Genomic DNA, 18999 nt, shown 5'->3' with positions numbered 1-18999 from the left:
TTTCTGAATAAAATCCTTTGGTATTTTGTTTGCTTTGAATCCAAAAGTATTTGCCGATACATCTTCGTGATGTCGGCGTTGAAAGCATATTTGAAAAATCTCCATTTCAAAATTTGTAGTACTAAGTCCTGTTGTAGTATGGGTCCAGGAAATAGTATGTCATTGAGACTTGTTTTATTCGATGATGGGCACGAAGCATTGAATACGACTCTTAGTTTTGTTGTTATTCGATCAGGTTTTATTACTGCGTGATGTGGCAAATAATAGTTTGGTGTGTAATTGATTTCCTCAGGCTTGATCTTCCTCATATGCCCAAGTTCCAAATATTCGAGAATTGATTTATCATATTCTTCCTTTATTTCGGGTGTTCTCATAAGTTTCCGTTCCATTCTATAGAATTGTGCTAAGGCAATGTTCCGGGAATTTCCCAATTCCTCACATTTTTTAAATGGGAGAGTCACAACATATCTTCCATCCTTGTTTCGTATTGTTGTATCAACGAAGTTGGTTTCGCAAAATTGGTCTTCTTCTGACCGTAAAACTTTTTTAGGGGTCTCTTCCACCTCCCAAAAACGTGTAAGTATTTTCTCAATTGAAGTTGTATTCAGCAAGGCAATTTGTGTTCTTTGGATAACATTTCCAGGAATGGGTCCTCCAACGATCCATCCAAATTTAGTTCTTTGAGTTAAAATTGATCCAAAAGTTTTCATGGGAATTCCAAGTGTAAATATCAAAGGTCCTATATCCATACCGATGAGTAAGTCAATAGGTTGACTGATGTAAAACTTTGGATCAGCTAGCTCCAATGATGTTATATCTCGAAGTTGTGATTTATCTAAGTTTTGTGGTGGTAGATTTGATGGTAGAGTCTTTAAAACCGGAGCCCAAACGTCCAGTTTAAAGCTAGGGTCGAACTTGGATTTCAATGTAAACAGGCAAGATTTCGTCGAAGTCTCCGAGACAAATTGATTTAATCCAGTGACATGTACTAAGTTGTTCTTTGTTGGTAACTTCAGCAGATTTTTTAGTTTTTCCGAAATGAAAGTGGATTGTGATCCAGAGTCTATGAGTGCTCTTGCATCATAAAGTTGTCCTCTGGTTTCTATTTGTACCATGGCAGTAAAGAGTAGTGTACCTCCGGGTTGTTGCTGACTAATTTGCTTTTCCTGAAGGGTCAGAGTTGTAACTGTTGCTGGTTCTAAATTGTTTGTGGACTGTATTTGTTGTGTATGAGTGGCGGCACTGTTTCTAGGTTGTGTCTCCACTCGAGCTAGGTATGTATTTGAAGATTGGGTTTCCGTTCCCTTATGTAACAAAGTGTGATGTCTCATCGTACAAGTTCGACATCCAAAACGACTCTTACAATCCTTTACTCCATGGTTCGCTGACAAGCAGTTGTAGCATAAATGAGATGTCTTCACGATATGAATTCTATCATTTACATTCTTCTTCTGAAATTCCGTACAATCTCGTATAAAGTGTGTAGATCTGCAAACTTGGCATGTTTGGGCAACTTGTTTGTTATTTTGAGTTCTATTCTGTTGTTGTATCTGGCTAGAATTGGGTCTTCCTCCCGAATTATTCGTACTCCTTGTAACATTTGTTTGAAATGTATTCAAAAATCTAGGTTTGTTGTAAGTAGGTTGTTTCGGCTGACTCAATTTCGAAGTCGATGGTTTTATATTTCCAACTGATTCCATGGTTTTGAATTTGTTGGTTAAAAATGTGTTAAATTGTTCCCATGTTGGGAGTAGTTTACAATTGCTAAGTGAGTTCTCGAATTCTTCCAAAAAATTCCTCGGTAACTTTGAGGAGCAAATGTATATTAGAAGAGGGTCCCATCCTTTGACATCGACTTCCAATAATTCCAAGGTCTGAATGCAACTATTGACAGTTCTTTGTAACTTTTGTAGTGAATGGCTTGAGTCGGCCGAAACTCCTGGCAGATTAAAAAGAGTCTTTATCTCCTCATTGACTTGCATCCGTTTATTCTCGTAACGATCAGTAAGATTTTTCCATGCAAGCTCAAAACCATCATTGGTTAGTGGTACGTGACAAATAATTTCCTTTGCTTCCCCAGTGGTCTTCTGCTTCAAGTGGAATAATTTTTCTACGTTGCTTAGTTTTGATCCTGTGATGTAAATCGCCGTAAATAAGTCTCGAAATGTTGGCCATTCTTGATATCCTCCTTTAAATATATTTGTGTCGCATGGTGGTAAGCGAGATACACCAGTAAACTCCTTTTCCGTGGCTTGTTGGGTCACCAACGATTCTCGTTTTGTAGTCTCCAACATTTGTTTATCACGAGCATTTTGTAATTGAATATTTATTGAACTCAAAGTCTTCTTATACGAATCCATCGCCTTCATATATTTCTCCCTTAACTTGTTTTTATCAATGACCTTTTCTCCTTCCTTTGTATCGTGCTCCCGGCAAGCTATATAAGCCTCCTTTACTATGCTCCAATTTGATTTTAATTCCAAACGTGTTGTCTCCAATGTTTCCACGGTGTCATCTGGATTGGTAATTGAAAAAATTGAAATAAAATCCGAAAGATCGTTGACGCTGTTCGCGAATTTATCGCATAATGTTTTGTCCATTTTGCTAATGGTGCGTGAAACTTTTCAAAAATTTTGTTGTTCTACAAAATCCGAAAGAAGCCCAACGAAAAGGACTTACTTTGAAAAAGATTTGAACTTTTCTTAACCTTTTGATTCTCAAAAGTTAGAAAGTTTTCTCTTTACAATAGCTGACAACGAAATAGTGGGTCAATTTTTTCCAAAACTACGCGAAAATCTTGAAAATATTTGAAGAAAATTGAAAATATATTCTTAGTCCTGATCACCACTGTAGTTCCTCAATCCAAAGTCTGGAGAAAATCTTGAATTTTCAAGGAAAATCGTTTTTAAAACGATTGCAAATAATTTTTGATTGAGCGAAAAGTCAAACGAGAGTAGCTTGATCCAATTATAAACGAAGAAAAAATCAATTAAGCGAAGAAAGAACCGAATAAAACCGAATAAAAGTCCAAATCCAAAAAGAAATGTCGGAGAAATTGAAGAAATATCCAGGAAAATTTGTAGTGATTGGCTGCTTCATCCATCCACCAAACGAGATTTAGTCCATCATCGAAAATGTTTGCTGGGTTGCCGCAAAAATCCAAAAGTCGAAAAATAACGATTTGTAAATCCGAATATTCCACAATTGCATAAAATCTCTTTCTAAGTATCCTTTACCAGGAGGATTTTATGGCTTTTCGAAATATTTTTGTTTTTCCAAAAATATGTTTTAATTTGTGTAGAGCCAGAATATTTGTCTAAATCGGCAAATATTCTAAGTAAACGCTAAATATTTTTCCAACAATGCAAAAAAATTGCGGTAGACGACAGTAATTTGGTTTAAACAAGCAACGTGGAATACCAACAGGTCTCCAACCGATTAAAAACCAACGCAAAATTCAAGAAAAAAAAATATAATTTACCACAAAGTGGTTAATAAGAACAAATTTTTACCAGCAAAATATTTCTGCAATAAATCACAGAAATATCTTGGGTCACATAAGGTTGCTGAAAATTTATAGAAGTTTATGAAATCATGAAACAATATAGTAAAGGGTTAGACTAACTACTTTGGCAAAAATACTTTTTAAAAATTATCGACGTTTTGTATGCTGGGTTGATGGGCCGTCTGTCCAACGGATTCTTATTAGATTTCGCATGAAATTTTAGGTTATGTAGTTTTGTATGTCTGTGCACCAGACTTTTTCCAAACGAATTTCCAAAAAATGATTTTCAGGTTATGTATTGTTGCGTAAAAAGCTCTGTATCGTTCCAACAGACAAATTTATTTTCAGAAAAAAATCCAGAAAACGTTGATATGTTAAGTATATGCATGTAATTGTGGTGTCTGTCCACCAGACGTAATGTATATTTTTTCCAAAAATGTTTTCTAGGTTATGATTGTTGTTCAAGTTATGTTTCCAAAAAGAAAGTATTTTTGCCAAAAAAATCAAAAAATATTTTAGGTTAGTAAATAATGATATGTCTGTCCGCCAAAAATATCAAAAAAAAAATCGAAAAAGTTTGATTTAATTTTAGCTGCTTGAGTTTCTGTCTTCTTCCATTTTTTCGTAGAATATTCTAGGTTAGGATTTATTGCACAAGCATTTGTCTGTCCCACCAGACCTTGCTATTTAATTCGCTATGTATTGTTTTGAAATATGGCGTTATGTTTTTCCAATATTCGTATGTACTAATTAAGTATGCGGTTTATGTATTCGTAGTGACGCCAACTTTTCCAAGTTATTTGTATATGACGAATTTTGTGTATATAAAAATATGGCGACTATGTATTTTTCTAAACTTCCACAAAAAAAATATGGCGATTATGTATTTTTCTAGGGACGCCGACTTTCCAAAGTTATTTGTATATGACGAATTTTGTGTATGTAAAAATATGGCGTCTATGTATTAAGCCGAACTCCACGTTCAGCACAAAATATATCGTTTCCACTAATTTCCAAGTCTGTCCGTCCGACAAAATGGCTCCCAAATCCAATTTTTGCCAATTTTAGGTTAGAATTTCCAAAAATTGCGCGAAAAAAAGTCTGTGGGGCAATAAGCAGGCTCCAAAAAGAGGTCAAAGGATTTTCATATATGGCTCAGGGCAAATATTAACGATTTGCCTGCTCCAAATATGCGTTTGATATAAAAAACTTCCACAAGTACTCACTTTGACGTTGAATTTGGGTCGTTCCTTGGTGTTGGTGATGTTTAGTGTGTGTTGGTGTAGTTTTTGTAGAAATTTATTTTTGCGTTTTTCGGTTGTGTTTCGATTTTTATTGTTTCCTACCCCTGTGCACTGTATATAACGTCTATTTTGTCTGTATGATTATGTATGTTAACTTTTTGTATTAATTTGTGTAAATTTGTATATTTAAATTTTTCTAAATTTTTTGTAACTCGTACCACTGTGTTATGTTCGTACCACTGTGCAACGTTAATTTGTTTATATTTGTGTAGGGTCACTTTGTGTATGTAAAAATTGGTATTTATTGTAATTTTTTATTTGAGTATTTTTTCCACTGTGTACCACTGTTCTAATTTTGTCGTTTGTACCACTGTGCACTGTTTTACTGTTTGTACCACTGTTTTTGTTCGATATTTTTTGTTAATAATTTTATTTTTATATTTTTAATTTTTTGTATATAAACTTTTGTGCCGCACTGTATTTCCTCACTTTTGTGTTTTAGTGTAGTTATCTTCGTTCCTTTTGTTTTCTAATGTATTTATTTTCCTTGTTCCGTTTTGTTTTATAAAAGTTCAATTTTTTGTTCACTAAAGGGAACCACTATTAAACTTTTTTTGTTTTTTTCTCTTTTTTATGTCGATCTTGTACTTTATGTACTCACGGGGTTATGTGTTTGTTGTAAATTTTTTTTTTTCGCACTTTCGTGTAAATATGTATTCACTGTTTCTTTTATATTTCTTGTAAATTCTTTTTTGTGTCACTCACAGATGTTGTATATTTTTTTTGTAGTTTAACCACACTTTTTGTATGTATGTATTTATGTATAATTTTGCCACTTTTTCGTCCACTCACTGTTCTTGTTGTATTTTTTTGTAATTGCCCGCACTTTTTGTATGTATGTATGTACTTTTTTTGTGTTTTTAGTTATTTAAAAAACGTCACTTTTATCCGGCTCGAAGGACCAAATGTTTCGCGGCTTACCTTTTGTATGCCTTTTTGTAAGAATAAGATTTGTTGTTTTTCGTTTTAAATTCAATGCTTTGTTTATTTACAGTTTAGGTTAAGTAGCAAATTTAATTTACTTCATAGATTTAAGTAGGCAAATTTTACAGCAATTTTTAGGTAATTTTAGAAGTAAGTTTTAGGCAAGTTCAATTAGCAAATTTCAGGTAAGTTAAGGTAAGTATTTGTTTGTGTGTTTAAATTAGGTTTTAGCTTGTAAGTTTTAACACTTTAACTTGTAAGTAGATTTTAAGTAGCACAATTGTAGTTTATAATTAGATTTTACTTAGGAAAATTTAGGTTTTAAGCTTTAACAATATTCTTGTGTTTTGTACTTTAATTTATTTTCTACTTTGTGGTATTTTGTGTGTTGATTCTTTATGTTTACAAATTCAATGTAGGTTTCGTTTGTGTAAATTCACTTTTGTTTAAATTTTAGCTTTTTGTATGTTCAATGTTCTATAACGATTTTAAGTGTGTTATTAATGTTCACTGTTTTGCACTTGTCACTGGGGGGTTTGGAAACTTACTTGAAACTTACGCGTTCGCGGTTAGAAAAAAGAACTAGCCGATGCAATAATTTGCATCAGCTTAGCTAACCGATTTACAAATCTACTTTATGCTTATTTACTTCCAATCGGTTGGAATTTACCGGTGACTGCGCATGAGTGTGTGTGAACTATTTACCATGTTTACACCTTTTAGGTTTTACATATTTTCTAATTTTTGCCGCAGTCACCGCTAACTCCAACCGACAGTAGCGAGCAAAAGTTTACGAATTTATAAACAGTCCATGAAAAAATATTCTTTAAAAAATCCACGTTTATTGCTGTGATGGTCCATGAAAAAATATTCTTTAAAAAATCCACGTTTATTGCTGTGATGGTCCATGAAAAAATATTCTTTAAAAAATCCACGTTTATTGCTGTGATGGTCCATGAAAAAATATTCTTTAAAAAATCCACGTTTATTGCTGTGATGGTCCATGAAAAAATATTCTTTAAAAAATCCACGTTTATTGCTGTGATGGTCCATGAAAAAATATTCTTTAAAAAATCCACGTTTATTGCTGTGATGGTCCATGAAAAAATATTCTTTAAAAAATCCACGTTTATTGGCTGTGATGGTCCATGAAAAAATATTCTTTAAAAAATCCACGTTTATTGCTGTGATGGTCCATGAAAAAATATTCTTTAAAAAATCCACGTTTATTGCTGTGATGGTCCATGAAAAAATATTCTTTAAAAAATCCACGTTTATTGCTGTGATGGTCCATGAAAAAATATTCTTTAAAAAATCCACGTTTATTGCTGTGATGGTCCATGAAAAAATATTCTTTAAAAATCCACGTTTATTGCTGTGATGGTCCATGAAAAATATTCTTTAAAAAATCCACGTTTATTGCTGTGATGGTCCATGAAAAAATATTCTTTAAAAATCCACGTTTATTGCTGTGATGGTCCATGAAAAATATTCTTTAAAAAATCCACGTTTATTGCTGTGATGGTCCATGAAAAAATATTCTTTAAAAAATCCACGTTTATTGCTGTGATGGTCCATGAAAAAATATTCTTTAAAAAATCCACGTTTATTGCTGTGATGGTCCATGAAAAAATATTCTTTAAAAAATCCACGTTTATTGCTGTGATGGTCCATGAAAAAATATTCTTTTAAAAAATCCACGTTTATTGCTGTGATGGTCCATGAAAAAATATTCTTTAAAAAATCCACGTTTATTGCTGTGATGGTCCATGAAAAAATATTCTTTAAAAATCCACGTTTATTGCTGTGATGGTCCATGAAAAAATATTCTTTAAAAATCCACGTTTATTGCTGTGATGGTCCATGAAAAAATATTCTTTAAAATCCACGGTTTATTGCTGTGATGGTCCATGAAAAAATATTCTTTAAAAAATCCACGTTTATTGCTGTGATGGTCCATGAAAAAATATTCTTTAAAAAATCCACGTTTATTGCTGTGATGGTCCATGAAAAAATATTCTTTAAAAAATCCACGTTTATTGCTGTGATGGTCCATGAAAAAATATTCTTTAAAAAATCCACGTTTATTTGCTGTGATGGTCCATGAAAAAATATTCTTTAAAAAATCCACGTTTATTGCTGTGATGGTCCATGAAAAAATATTCTTAAAAAATCCACGTTTATTGCTGTGATGGTCCATGAAAAAATATTCTTTAAAAAAATCCACGTTTATTGCTGTGATGGTCCATGAAAAAATATTCTTTAAAAAATCCACGTTATTGCTGTGATGGTCCATGAAAAAATATTCTTTAAAAAATCCACGTTTATTGCTGTGATGGTCCATGAAAAAATATTCTTTAAAAAATCCACGTTTATTGCTGTGATGGTCCATGAAAAATATTCTTTAAAAAATCCACGTTTATTGCTGTGATGGTCCATGAAAAAATATTCTTTAAAAATCCCACGTTTATTGCTGTGATGGTCCATGAAAAAATATTCTTTAAAAAATCCACGTTTATTGCTGTGATGGTCCATGAAAAAATATTCTTTAAAAAATCCACGTTTATTGTTGTGATGGTCCATGGAAAAAATATTCTTTAAAAAAATCCACGTTTATTGCTGTGATGGTCCATGAAAAAATATTCTTTAAAAAATCCACGTTTATTGTTGTGATGGTCCATGAAAAAATATTCTTTAAAAAAATCCACGTTTATTGCTGTGATGGTCCATGAAAAATAGTCTTTAAAAAATCCAAGTTTATTGCTGTGATGGTCCATGAAAAAATATTCTTTAAAAAATCCACGTTTATTGCTGTGATGGTCCATGAAAAAATATTCTTTAAAAATCCACGTTTATTGCTGTGATGGTCCATGAAAAAATATTCTTTAAAAATCCACGTTTATTGCTGTGATGGTCCATGAAAAAATATTCTTTAAAAATCCACGTTTATTGCTGTGATGGTCCATGAAAAAATATTCTTTAAAATCCACGTTTATTGCTGTGATGGTCCATGAAAAAATATTCTTTAAAAAATCCACGTTTATTGCTGTGACGGTCCATGAAAAAATATTCTTTAAAAAGCCCACGTTTATTGCTGTGATGGTCTATGAAAAAATATTCTTTAAAAAATCCACGGTTATTGCTGTGATGGTCTATGAAAAAATATTCTTTAAAAAATCCACGTTTATTGCTGAAAAAAATGTTGTTTAAAAAATCCACGTTTTTTGCTGTGATGGTCCATGAAAAAATATTCTTTAAAAAATCCTCGTTTATTGTTGTGAAGGTGTTTGAAAAAAATATTCTTTAAAAAATCCCCGCTTATTGTTGTGAAGGTGTTTGAAAAATATTCTTAAAAAAATCCACGTTTATTGTTGTGAAAGTGTTTGAAAAAATATTTTTTAAAAAAATCCACGTTCAGTATTGTGATGGTGGATGAAAAATATTCTTTAAAAAATCCACGATTTTTGAAGAAAAAGAAAAATCCCTAAAAACCCACAAAAACAACAACTTTCCATTTTTCAAATCAAATCATTCGTTTTTCATTTATTGTGTCGTGTTTGAATGGCCAAAATAAATTCTTTGCCCTGCGGAATATATGTGGACTTGGGTATAGCTTCTACTTGAGAGACCATTTCATCATTGCCTTCATAATTATCATCCATTTCATTAGGCTCATCTTCGTCGTCGTCTAAATTGTTATCAATTTCCGAATTATCATCCGATTCTGTTAAATCTTCATTGGTATTGCTGTCTGCATCTTCATCTACACCTTCATCTTGATATTCTTCGGCCTGTGAAATATCCTCCAGTTGTTGGACCAAATCATTTTGTACCAAAAATAAAAATTCCTTATTGGGATTGTTGGTGTTCTCATGATTGTCATCACCCTGTCCGTAGTATGATTCCGGATCATATTGTGAATCAACAGGCAAAGGTTCAGAATTTGTATCAGATCGGCCAGGCATGCCAGGCATACCTGGTTCTACCACCATTTCCACCTCTGTATGGTCTTCCGGGCCTGATACGGTTCACTTTGGTGTTAAGAGGGCGTGTCCTTGTACTGTCATAATAGTAATGATCACCATGATAGGTGTGGAAGTGACTAGCTGCTTGCGCAACACGAGTGTTTTGATTGTTTTGATTTTGCACGGGATTTCGGCCGCCACCGCCTCCACCACCTCCTCCTCCGCCTCCACCACCTCCTCCTCCACCACCGCCTCCTCCTCCACCACCAGCGTTGTTGTTATTGTTATTATTATTGTTGTTGTTATTAATGACAGTGTTACTACCACCACCACCGTTACCCCAAGTCCACCACCGCCTCCTCCGCCACCTCCACCGCCTCCTCCTCCTCCACCACCACCACCTCCGCTGGGAACTGGTATGGGAATAAATATTGGTGGTGGTGGTGGCGGTGGTTGGGGTGCAGGTATAATAATTGGGTGTCCACCTCCATGGCCATCGTGATGATGATCATGGTGATGATGGTGGTCATCATGATGGTGAGATGGTGGAGGATATGGTGGTGGTATTATTATGGGTGGACTGTGATGATGATGGCCATGATCGTGGTCGTGACTGTGGCCAGGTGGACCACAGGACCTGGTAAACCAGGTGGTCCAGGATGACCGGGATGTCCAGGATGCCCCTTTTCACCTTTTTCGCCAGGTCTGCCAGGTGCTCCGGGTATACCCGGTGGACCAGGATAACCAGTATCGCCCTTGTCACCCTTTCTTCCAGGCATTCCAGGTCGCCCGGGAATACCTGGTGGACCCGGTGGCCCTGGAGGACCAGGTGGACAATGACAGTGCTATGTGGTGGTGGATGGGGTGGAAAATATTGTGGTAATTGTTTGTAAACAACTTGTTGGCTTTGGTGTCGAGGGTCTATCGAAATTTATCAAGCGTGGTGCATCGTAATCGTCGCCGTCCTCTTTGTATTCACCATCATCCTCGATGGCCAATGCCAAAGTAAAACTGAGACCTGTAAGAAAACCAAACTAAGTTATAATTCCGAACAAAGAAAACCCAAAGTAGGCTCCACTTACATAGCACTATTAGAGCTATGCTCCGCTTCATGTTGCCGAGTAACTAAGAAACAACTTAACTAACGACAATTCATTTGGGCCCCTGACTTTATATAGCAACAAACCACCAAAGATAGGGAGAGAGAGAGAAAGAGAAGAAAAACTTTCATTCAATATTTTGTCCACAAAGAAATTTCTGAAATTAACTTTTACTTTCATTAAGAAACCCCGTTAGAATGCCTAAAAGAATCGGCGAAAGACAATTTGCATGGGATTTGTTTGAAAATTTTAAAATTCACATTATTTCACCTATTGTCCGAAATTTTTTTTATAAATATCGCCATCGTCTGCTTCCCATTACAATGATTTGCATACCAATTTGCATAACAATAATAACTGACCTATCGAATATGTCGGATTATGTGAAACATGTTTTGCTTTGTCATGATTGTTGGCCGTTTAAGCCAATCAACACAGAAGCGTTTTAATGACAAACCCACATTAAAAAGCGGGATAGCTTTTGAAAACAAATATCTCAAACAAATTTATGTATGCATAGGAATAGAAAGCCTCCAATATTTTTTGAAAAATCCACTTTGGTGTATGGAAAAAATATTCGTTGAAAAATCCACGTTGGTGTATGGAAAAAAATATGCTTTGACAAATCCACTTGGTGTTTCGAAAAAATATGATTTGAAAAATCCACGTTTGGAGAAAAAATATTCTTAAAAATTTCAAATCCAGATAAAAATTTTATTTGAACGTTTGAAGAAAAATATTCTTAAAAATCCACATCCAGAAAAATATTCTTTAAAAAATCAAAGTTTATGAAAAAAATATTCTTTAAAAAAATCCGCGTTTATGAAAAAATATTCTCTTAAAAATGCATTTTTTAAAAAATATTTTTTCATAAACGTGGATTTTTAAGAGAATATTTTTTCATATTCTCTTAAAAATCCACGTTTATGAAAAAATATTCTCTAAAGATCCACGTCCATGAAAAAAATATTATTTGAAAATCAACGTCAACGAATAAATATTCTTTAAAAGATCCACGTCCATAAAAAAACTATTATTTGAAAATCAACGTCAACGAATAAATATTCTTTAAAAGATCCACGTTTATGAAAAAATATTCTTTAAAAGATCCACGTTTATGAAAAAATATTCTTTAAAAGATCCACGTTTATGAAAAAATATTCTTTAAAAGATCCACGTTTATGAAAAAATATTCTTTAAAAGATCCACGTTTATGAAAAAATATTCTTTAAAAAATCCACGCTTATGGAAAAATATTCTTTAAAAAATCCAAGTTTATGGAAAAATATTCTTTAAAAAAACCACGTCCGTGAAAAAAAAATTCTTTAAAAAATCCACGTTTATGAAAAATATTCTTTAAAAAATCCACGTTTATGAAAAAATATTCTTTAAAAAATCCACGTTTATGAAAAAATATTCTTTAAAATATCCACGGTTATGAAAAAATATCCTTTAAAAAATCCACGTTTATGAAAAAATATTCTTTAAAAAATCCACGTCCATGAAAAAAAAAATCTTTAAAAAATCCACGTTTATGAAAAAAAATCTTTAAAAAATCCACGTTTATGAAAAAATATTCTTTAAAAAATCCACGTCCATGAAAAAAAAATCTTTAAAAAATCCACGATTATGAAAAAATATTCTTTAAAAGATCCACGTTTGTGAAAAAAATATTCTTTAAAAAATCCACGTTTGTGAAAAAAATATTCTTTAAAAAATCCACGTTTATGGAAAAATATTCTTTAAAAAATCCACGTCCATGAAAAAAAACTTCTTTAAAAAATCCACGTCCATGAAAAAAAAATTCTTTAAAAAATCCACGTTTATGAAAAAATATTCTTTAAAAATCCACGTTTATGAAAAAATATTCTTTAAAAAATCCAAGTCCATGCAAAAGTATTCTTTAAAAATCCACGTTTATGAAAAAATATTCTTTAAAAAATCCACGTTTATGCAAAAATATTCTTTAAAAGATCCACGTTTATGAAAAAATATTCTTTAAAAAATCCACGTTTATGAAAAAATATTCTTTAAAAAATCCACGTTTATGAAAAAATATTCTTTAAAAAATCCACGTTTATGAAAAAATATTCTTTAAAAAATCCACGTTTATGAAAAAATATTCTTTAAAAAATCCTCGTTTATGAAAAAATATTCTTTAAAAAATCCACGTTTATGAAAAAATATTCTTTAAAAAATCCACGTTTATGAAAAAATATTCTTTAAAAAATACACGTTTATGAAAAAATATTCTTTAAAAAATCCACGTTTATGAAAAAATATTCTTTAAAAAATCCACGTTTATGAAAAAATATTCTTTAAAAAATCCACGTTTATGAAAAAATATTCTTTAAAAAATCCACGTTTATGAAAAAATATTCTTTAAAAAATCCACGTTTATGAAAAAATATTCTTTAAAAAATCCACGTTTATGAAAAAATATTCTTAAAAAAATCCACGTTTATGAAAAAATATTCTTTAAAAAATCCACGTTTATGAAAAAATATATAATAGAAGACCTCCGTAGGAGGCTTCTATAGAATTGAAGACCTCCGTAGAAGGCTTCTATAGAATAGAAGACCTCCGTAGGAGGCTTCTATAGAATTGAAGACCTCCGTAGAAGGCTTCTATAGAATAGAAGACCTCCGTAGGAGGCTTCTATATAATAGAAGAACTCCGTAGGAGGCTTCTATATAAAAGATGACCTCCGTAGGAGGCTTCTATATAAAAGAAGACCTCCGTAGGAGTTTTCTATATAAAAGAAGACCTCCGTATGAGGCTTCTATATAAAAGAAGACCTCCGTAGGAGTCTTCTATATAAAAGAAGACCTCCGTAGGAGGCTTCTATATAATAGAAGACCTCCGTAGGAGGCTTCTATATAATAGAAGACCTCCGTAGGAGGCTTCTATATAATAGAAGACCTCCGTAGGAGGCTTCTATATAATAGAAGACCTCCGTAGGAGGCTTCTATATAATAGAAGACCTCCGTAGGAGGCTTCTATATAATAGAAGACCTCCGTAGGAGGCTTCTATATAATAGAAGACCTCCGTAGGAGGCTTCTATATAATAGAAGACCTCCGTAGGAGGCTTCTATATAATAGAAGACCTCCGTAGGAGGCTTCTGTATAATAGAAGACCTCCGTAGGAGGCTTCTATATAATAGAGGACCTCCGTAGGAGGCTTCTATATAATAGAGGACCTCCGTAGGAGGCTTCTATATAATAGAAGACCTCCGTAGGAGGCTTCTATATAATAGAAGACCTTCGTAGGAGGCTTCTATAGAATAAAAGACCGCCGTAGGAGGCTTCTATAGAATAGAAGACCTCCGTAGTAGGCTATAATATAATAGAAGACCTCCGCAGGAGGCTTCTATATAAAAGAAGACCTCCGTAGGAGTCATCTATATAATAGAAGACCTCCGTAGGAGGCTTCTATATAAAAGAAGACCTCCGTAGTAGGCTTCTATATAATAGAAGACCTTCGTAGGAGGCTTCTATATAATAGAAGACCTCCGCGGGAGGCTTCTATATAATAGAAGACCTCCGTAGAAGACTTCCGTAGGAGACTTTTATAGAATAGAAGACTTCCGTATGAGGCTTCCATAGAATATAAGGAGGCTTCCACAGAATAGAAGACCGTCGTAGGAGGCTTCTATAGAATAGAAGACCTCCGTATGATGCTTCTATGGAATAGAAGGCCTCCGTGGAAGGCTTCTACAGAACAGAAGAACTCCATGGGATACTTCTATGGAATATAAGACCTTTATGACCTTGCAAAACACAATCCCTAAGAAAATTAAAACACAATTTTTCAAATCCAAATTCTTTTCTTTTTATTTATTGCGTCTGGTGTGAATGGCTAAATAAAACTGTTTTCCTTGAGAAATATATGATGAGCTAGGTAGAGTTTCTATCTGAGAGGCGACAACTTTATTGCCTTCATTATCATCTTCAGCGCCAACTGTCTGGTCTTCTTCTTCACTATTTGAATTTTCCACAGTTCCTACATCATTGTAATTTGTGTTGACGTTAATGTTTACATTGTTGTTGGTGTTGCTATAATCTTCTTCTGAAGACTCATCCGCACCCCCTACTTGGACCAGTCCGTTGTCATCAACTTGTTGAATCGAATTATTTTGTACCATAAAGACAACTTCCTTGTTCTTTGTATGATTGGACATTTTTTGGAGTAAATCCGAAGGAGGAGTATTTGCAGCTGCTGCAGCAGGTTTTCCCTTGGCAGGTTTCGTACTTATCACATTGGTATTATTATTTGTATTGGTGACAGTTCTATGAGGATGTGTTTTTGTGCCATTGCTGACATAAGTGTGGGAGTGGCTGACTGTCAGAATACGGGTGTTTTTGTCATCCTGATTACGTATCACATTGGAATTAATATTCTTATTGTTTGGAGTTCTATGCGCGTGGGTTTTGGTGCTATTGTCGTCATAACTGTGGGACTGACTTGCTGTCAGAATACGGGTGTTATCGGTGTTATCGTTATTCTCATTATTCTGATTGTTCTGGTTGTTGCCACCACCTCCACCTCCGCCACCACCACCTCCTCCGCCGCCGCCGCCTCCTCCACCACCAGGACGACGACCACCTCCTCCGCCGCCGCCACCTCCTCCGCCTCCACCACCTCCGCCTCCACCACCGCCACCTCCTCCACCGGCGTTATTATTATTATTGTTGTTGTTATTATCGTTATTGGAGCCTCCTCCACTGCCACCGCCTCCTCCGCCACCACCTCCACCACCACCTCCTCCTCCACCTCCACCTCCTCCACCACCACCACCTCCTCCTCCGGGAATAGGAATAAATATAGGTGGTTGTGGATATGGTTGGGGTGCAGGTATTATTATTGGGTGACCATGTCCACCACCGTGGTGGCCATGATCATGATGATGATCGTGGTGATGATCATGATGATGATCGTGGTGATGATCATGATGATGATCATCATGATATGGTGGGGGATATGGTGCAGGTATTATTATTGGTGGACTGTGATGATGATGTCCATGGTCATGATCATGACTATGACCAGGTGGACCCATGGGACCGGGTAAACCAGGTGGTCCAGGATGACCAGGATGTCCAGGATGACCTTTCTCTCCCTTTTCGCCAGGCCTACCAGGTTTACCGGGCATACCCGGTGCCCCAGGATAACCGGTATCACCCTTTTCACCCTTTCTTCCTGGCATTCCAGGTCGGCCAGGTATACCTGGTGGACCCGGTGGTCCTGGCGGTCCAGGTGGACACTGACAATCGTCATGTGGCGGTGGATAATATTGTGGTAAGGGTTTGTAAATCACTTGTGGAGCTGGTGCAGGTGCTGGCGACAGTCCAATGGTAAAATGAGGAAAACTAAATCCGCTGTCGTCCGCTATGACCCAAGTCAAGCTAAGGACGAGACCTATGAGTGAAATTAATTTTTATTTAAAAGGAGCTAAGTAAACAAAATATTTCCTATACTTACATAGCGCTATTAGAGCTATGCTTCGCTTCATGTTGTCAACAAACCTAGGGACAACTGAACTACTGGAGCTGCTCTTGGCCAATGGTTTTATATATAAATATACCCGCTCCCAGAAAGAAATGACTTTCATTATCGGATTATGTCAAATAGAAGTTTTGCGAAGAGATTTTTATTACCAGCGCTGGAATAAAAGAGAAAATTTGAATTAAAATTATTTGAAACAAAAAATATAAATTTACTTTCATTCAAGGCATTGTTCGAGTGCGGCTTAAAAACGTCGTCAAGTTTTTATTGCTATTTGTTTAAATAACAATTGAAATTGATTGAATGGCTCAGCTTCATAGGAGAAGAATGCTGTGGAATAGGTAAACAGGCCGCCACTGCAAATTCGTATCGAAAAAGAGAGTTATATTCGTACAAAGGGGTTTTTTTTTTTGTATTGAGCCGACTAAATGAGAGGTTATTGGCAGCTTGTTGGATGAAGAAATATTCTTTAAAAAATCCACGTTTATTGGTCTAATGGTCCATCAAAAAATATTCTTTAAAAAATCCACGTTTATTGGTCTAATGGTCCATCAAAAAATATTCTTTAAAAAATCCACGTTTATTGGTCTAATGGTCCATCAAAAAATATTCTTTAAAAAATCCACGTTTATTGGTCTAATGGTCCATCAAAAAATATTCTTTAAAAAATCCACGTTTATTGGTCTAATGGTCCATCAAAAAATATTCTTTAAAAAATCCACGTTTATTGGTCTAATGGTCCATCAAAAAATATTCTTTAAAAAATCCACGTTTATTGGTCTAATGGTCCATCAAAAAATATTCTTTAAAAAATCCACGTTTATTGGTCTAATGGTCCATCAAAAAATATTCTTTAAAAAATCCACGTTTATTGGTCTAATGGTCCATCAAAAAATATTCTTTAAAAAATCCACGTTTATTGGTCTAATGGTCCATCAAAAAATATTCTTTAAAAAATCCACGTTTATTGGTCTAATGGTCCATCAAAAAATATTCTTTAAAAAATCCACGTTTATTGGTCTAATGGTCCATCAAAAAATATTCTTTAAAAAATCCACGTTTATTGGTCTAATGGTCCATCAAAAAATATTCTTTAAAAAATCCACGTTTATTGGTCTAATGGTCCATCAAAAAATATTCTTTAAAAAATCCACGTTTATTGGTCTAATGGTCCATCAAAAAATATTCTATAAAAAATCAACGTTTATTGGTCTAATGGTCCATCAAAAAATATTCTTTAAAAAATCCACGTTTATTGGTCTAATGGTCCATCAAAAAATATTCTTTAAAAAATCCACGTTTATTGGTCTAATGGTCCATCAAAAAATATTCTTTAAAAAATCCACGTTTATTGGTCTAATGGTCCATCAAAAAATATTCTTTAAAAAATCCACGTTTATTGGTCTAATGGTCCATCAAAAAATATTCTTTAAAAAATCCACGTTTATTGGTCTAATGGTCCATCAAAAAATATTCTTTAAAAAATCCACGTTTATTGGTCTAATGGTCCATCAAAAAATATTCTTTAAAAAATCCACGTTTATTGGTCTAATGGTCCATCAAAAAATATTCTTTAAAAAATCCACGTTTATTGGTCTAATGGTCCATCAAAAAATATTCTTTAAAAAATCCACGTTTATTGCTGTGATGGTGGATGAAAAAATATTCTGTAAAAAATCCACGTTTATTGCTGTGATGATGGATGAAAAAATATTCTTTAAAAAATCCACGTTTATTGCTGTGATGGTGGATGAAAAAATATTCTTAAAAAAATCCACGTTTATTGCTGTGATGGTGGATGAAAAAATATTCTTTAAAAAATCCACGTTTATTGCTGTGATGGTGGATGAAAAAATATTCTTAAAAAAATCCACGTTTATTGCTGTGATGGTGGATGAAAAAATATTCTTTAAAAAATCCACGTTTATTGCTGTGATGGTGGATGAAAAAATATTCTGTAAAAAATCCACGTTTATTGCTGTGATGATGGATGAAAAAATATTCTTTAAAAAATCCACGTTTATTGCTGTGATGGTGGATGAAAAAATATTCTTAAAAAAATCCACGTTTATTGCTGTGATGGTGGATGAAAAAATATTCTTTAAAAAATTAACGTTTATTGCTGTGATGGTGGATGAAAAAATATTCTTAAAAAAATCCACGTTTATTGCTGTGATGGTGGATGAAAAAATATTCTTTAAAAAATCAACGTTTATTGCTGTGATGGTGGATGAAAAAATATTCTTAAAAAAATCCACGTTTATTGCTGTGATGGTGGATGAAAAAATATTCTTTAAAAAATCCACGTTTATTGCTGTGATGGTGGATGAAAAAATATTCTGTAAAAAATCCACGTTTATTGCTGTGATGATGGATGAAACAAATATTCTTTAAAAAATCCACGTTTATTGCTGTGATGGTGGATGAAAAAATATTCTTAAAAAAATCCACGTTTATTGCTGTGATGGTGGATGAAAAAATATTCTTTAAAAAATCCACGTTTATTGCTGTGATGGTGGATGAAAAAATATTCTTAAAAAAATCCACGTTTATTGCTGTGATGGTGGATGAAAAAATATTCTTTAAAAAATCCACGTTTATTGCTGTGATGGTGGATGAAAAAATATTCTGTAAAAAATCCACGTTTATTGCTGTGATGATGGATGAAAAAATATTCTTTAAAAAATCCACGTT

The 18999-nt window shown here is 33.8% G+C and overlaps 1 protein-coding gene across 1 annotated transcript; it reads right to left on the bottom strand.

The window, feature by feature from the left end:
* Positions 1-14624: 14624 nt before the first annotated feature.
* Positions 14625-16467, bottom strand: LOC141392161 (uncharacterized). Its single transcript, XM_073965113.1, has 2 exons — positions 16282-16467; positions 14625-16218 (listed from the first exon to the last, which is right to left on the bottom strand). Exons 1-2 carry the CDS (start codon positions 16409-16411, stop codon positions 14633-14635), a joined length of 1716 nt encoding a protein of 571 aa, XP_073821214.1. The 5' UTR covers positions 16412-16467; the 3' UTR covers positions 14625-14632.
* Between the last annotated feature and the right edge of the window lie 2532 nt (positions 16468-18999).

This window comes from Musca autumnalis, unplaced genomic scaffold (assembly GCF_047663935.1).
Source record: "Musca autumnalis isolate F117 unplaced genomic scaffold, ASM4766393v1 scaffold_2, whole genome shotgun sequence".
Taxonomy (NCBI): Eukaryota; Metazoa; Arthropoda; class Insecta; order Diptera; family Muscidae; genus Musca; species Musca autumnalis.
The sequence above is the reverse complement of the archived record's forward strand: the minus strand, read 5'-3'. Positions and strand labels throughout refer to the sequence as shown.

Excerpts from the sequence above, each read along its gene's own strand:
- LOC141392161 (XM_073965113.1), bottom strand. The coding sequence starts at position 16,411 with ATGAAAGTCATTTCTTTCTGGGAGCGGGTATATTTATATATAAAACCA. Across the intron at positions 16,219-16,281 it reads CATAGCTCTAATAGCGCTAT|GTCTCGTCCTTAGCTTGACT; the intron begins GTAAGTATAGGA and ends TTTCACTCATAG.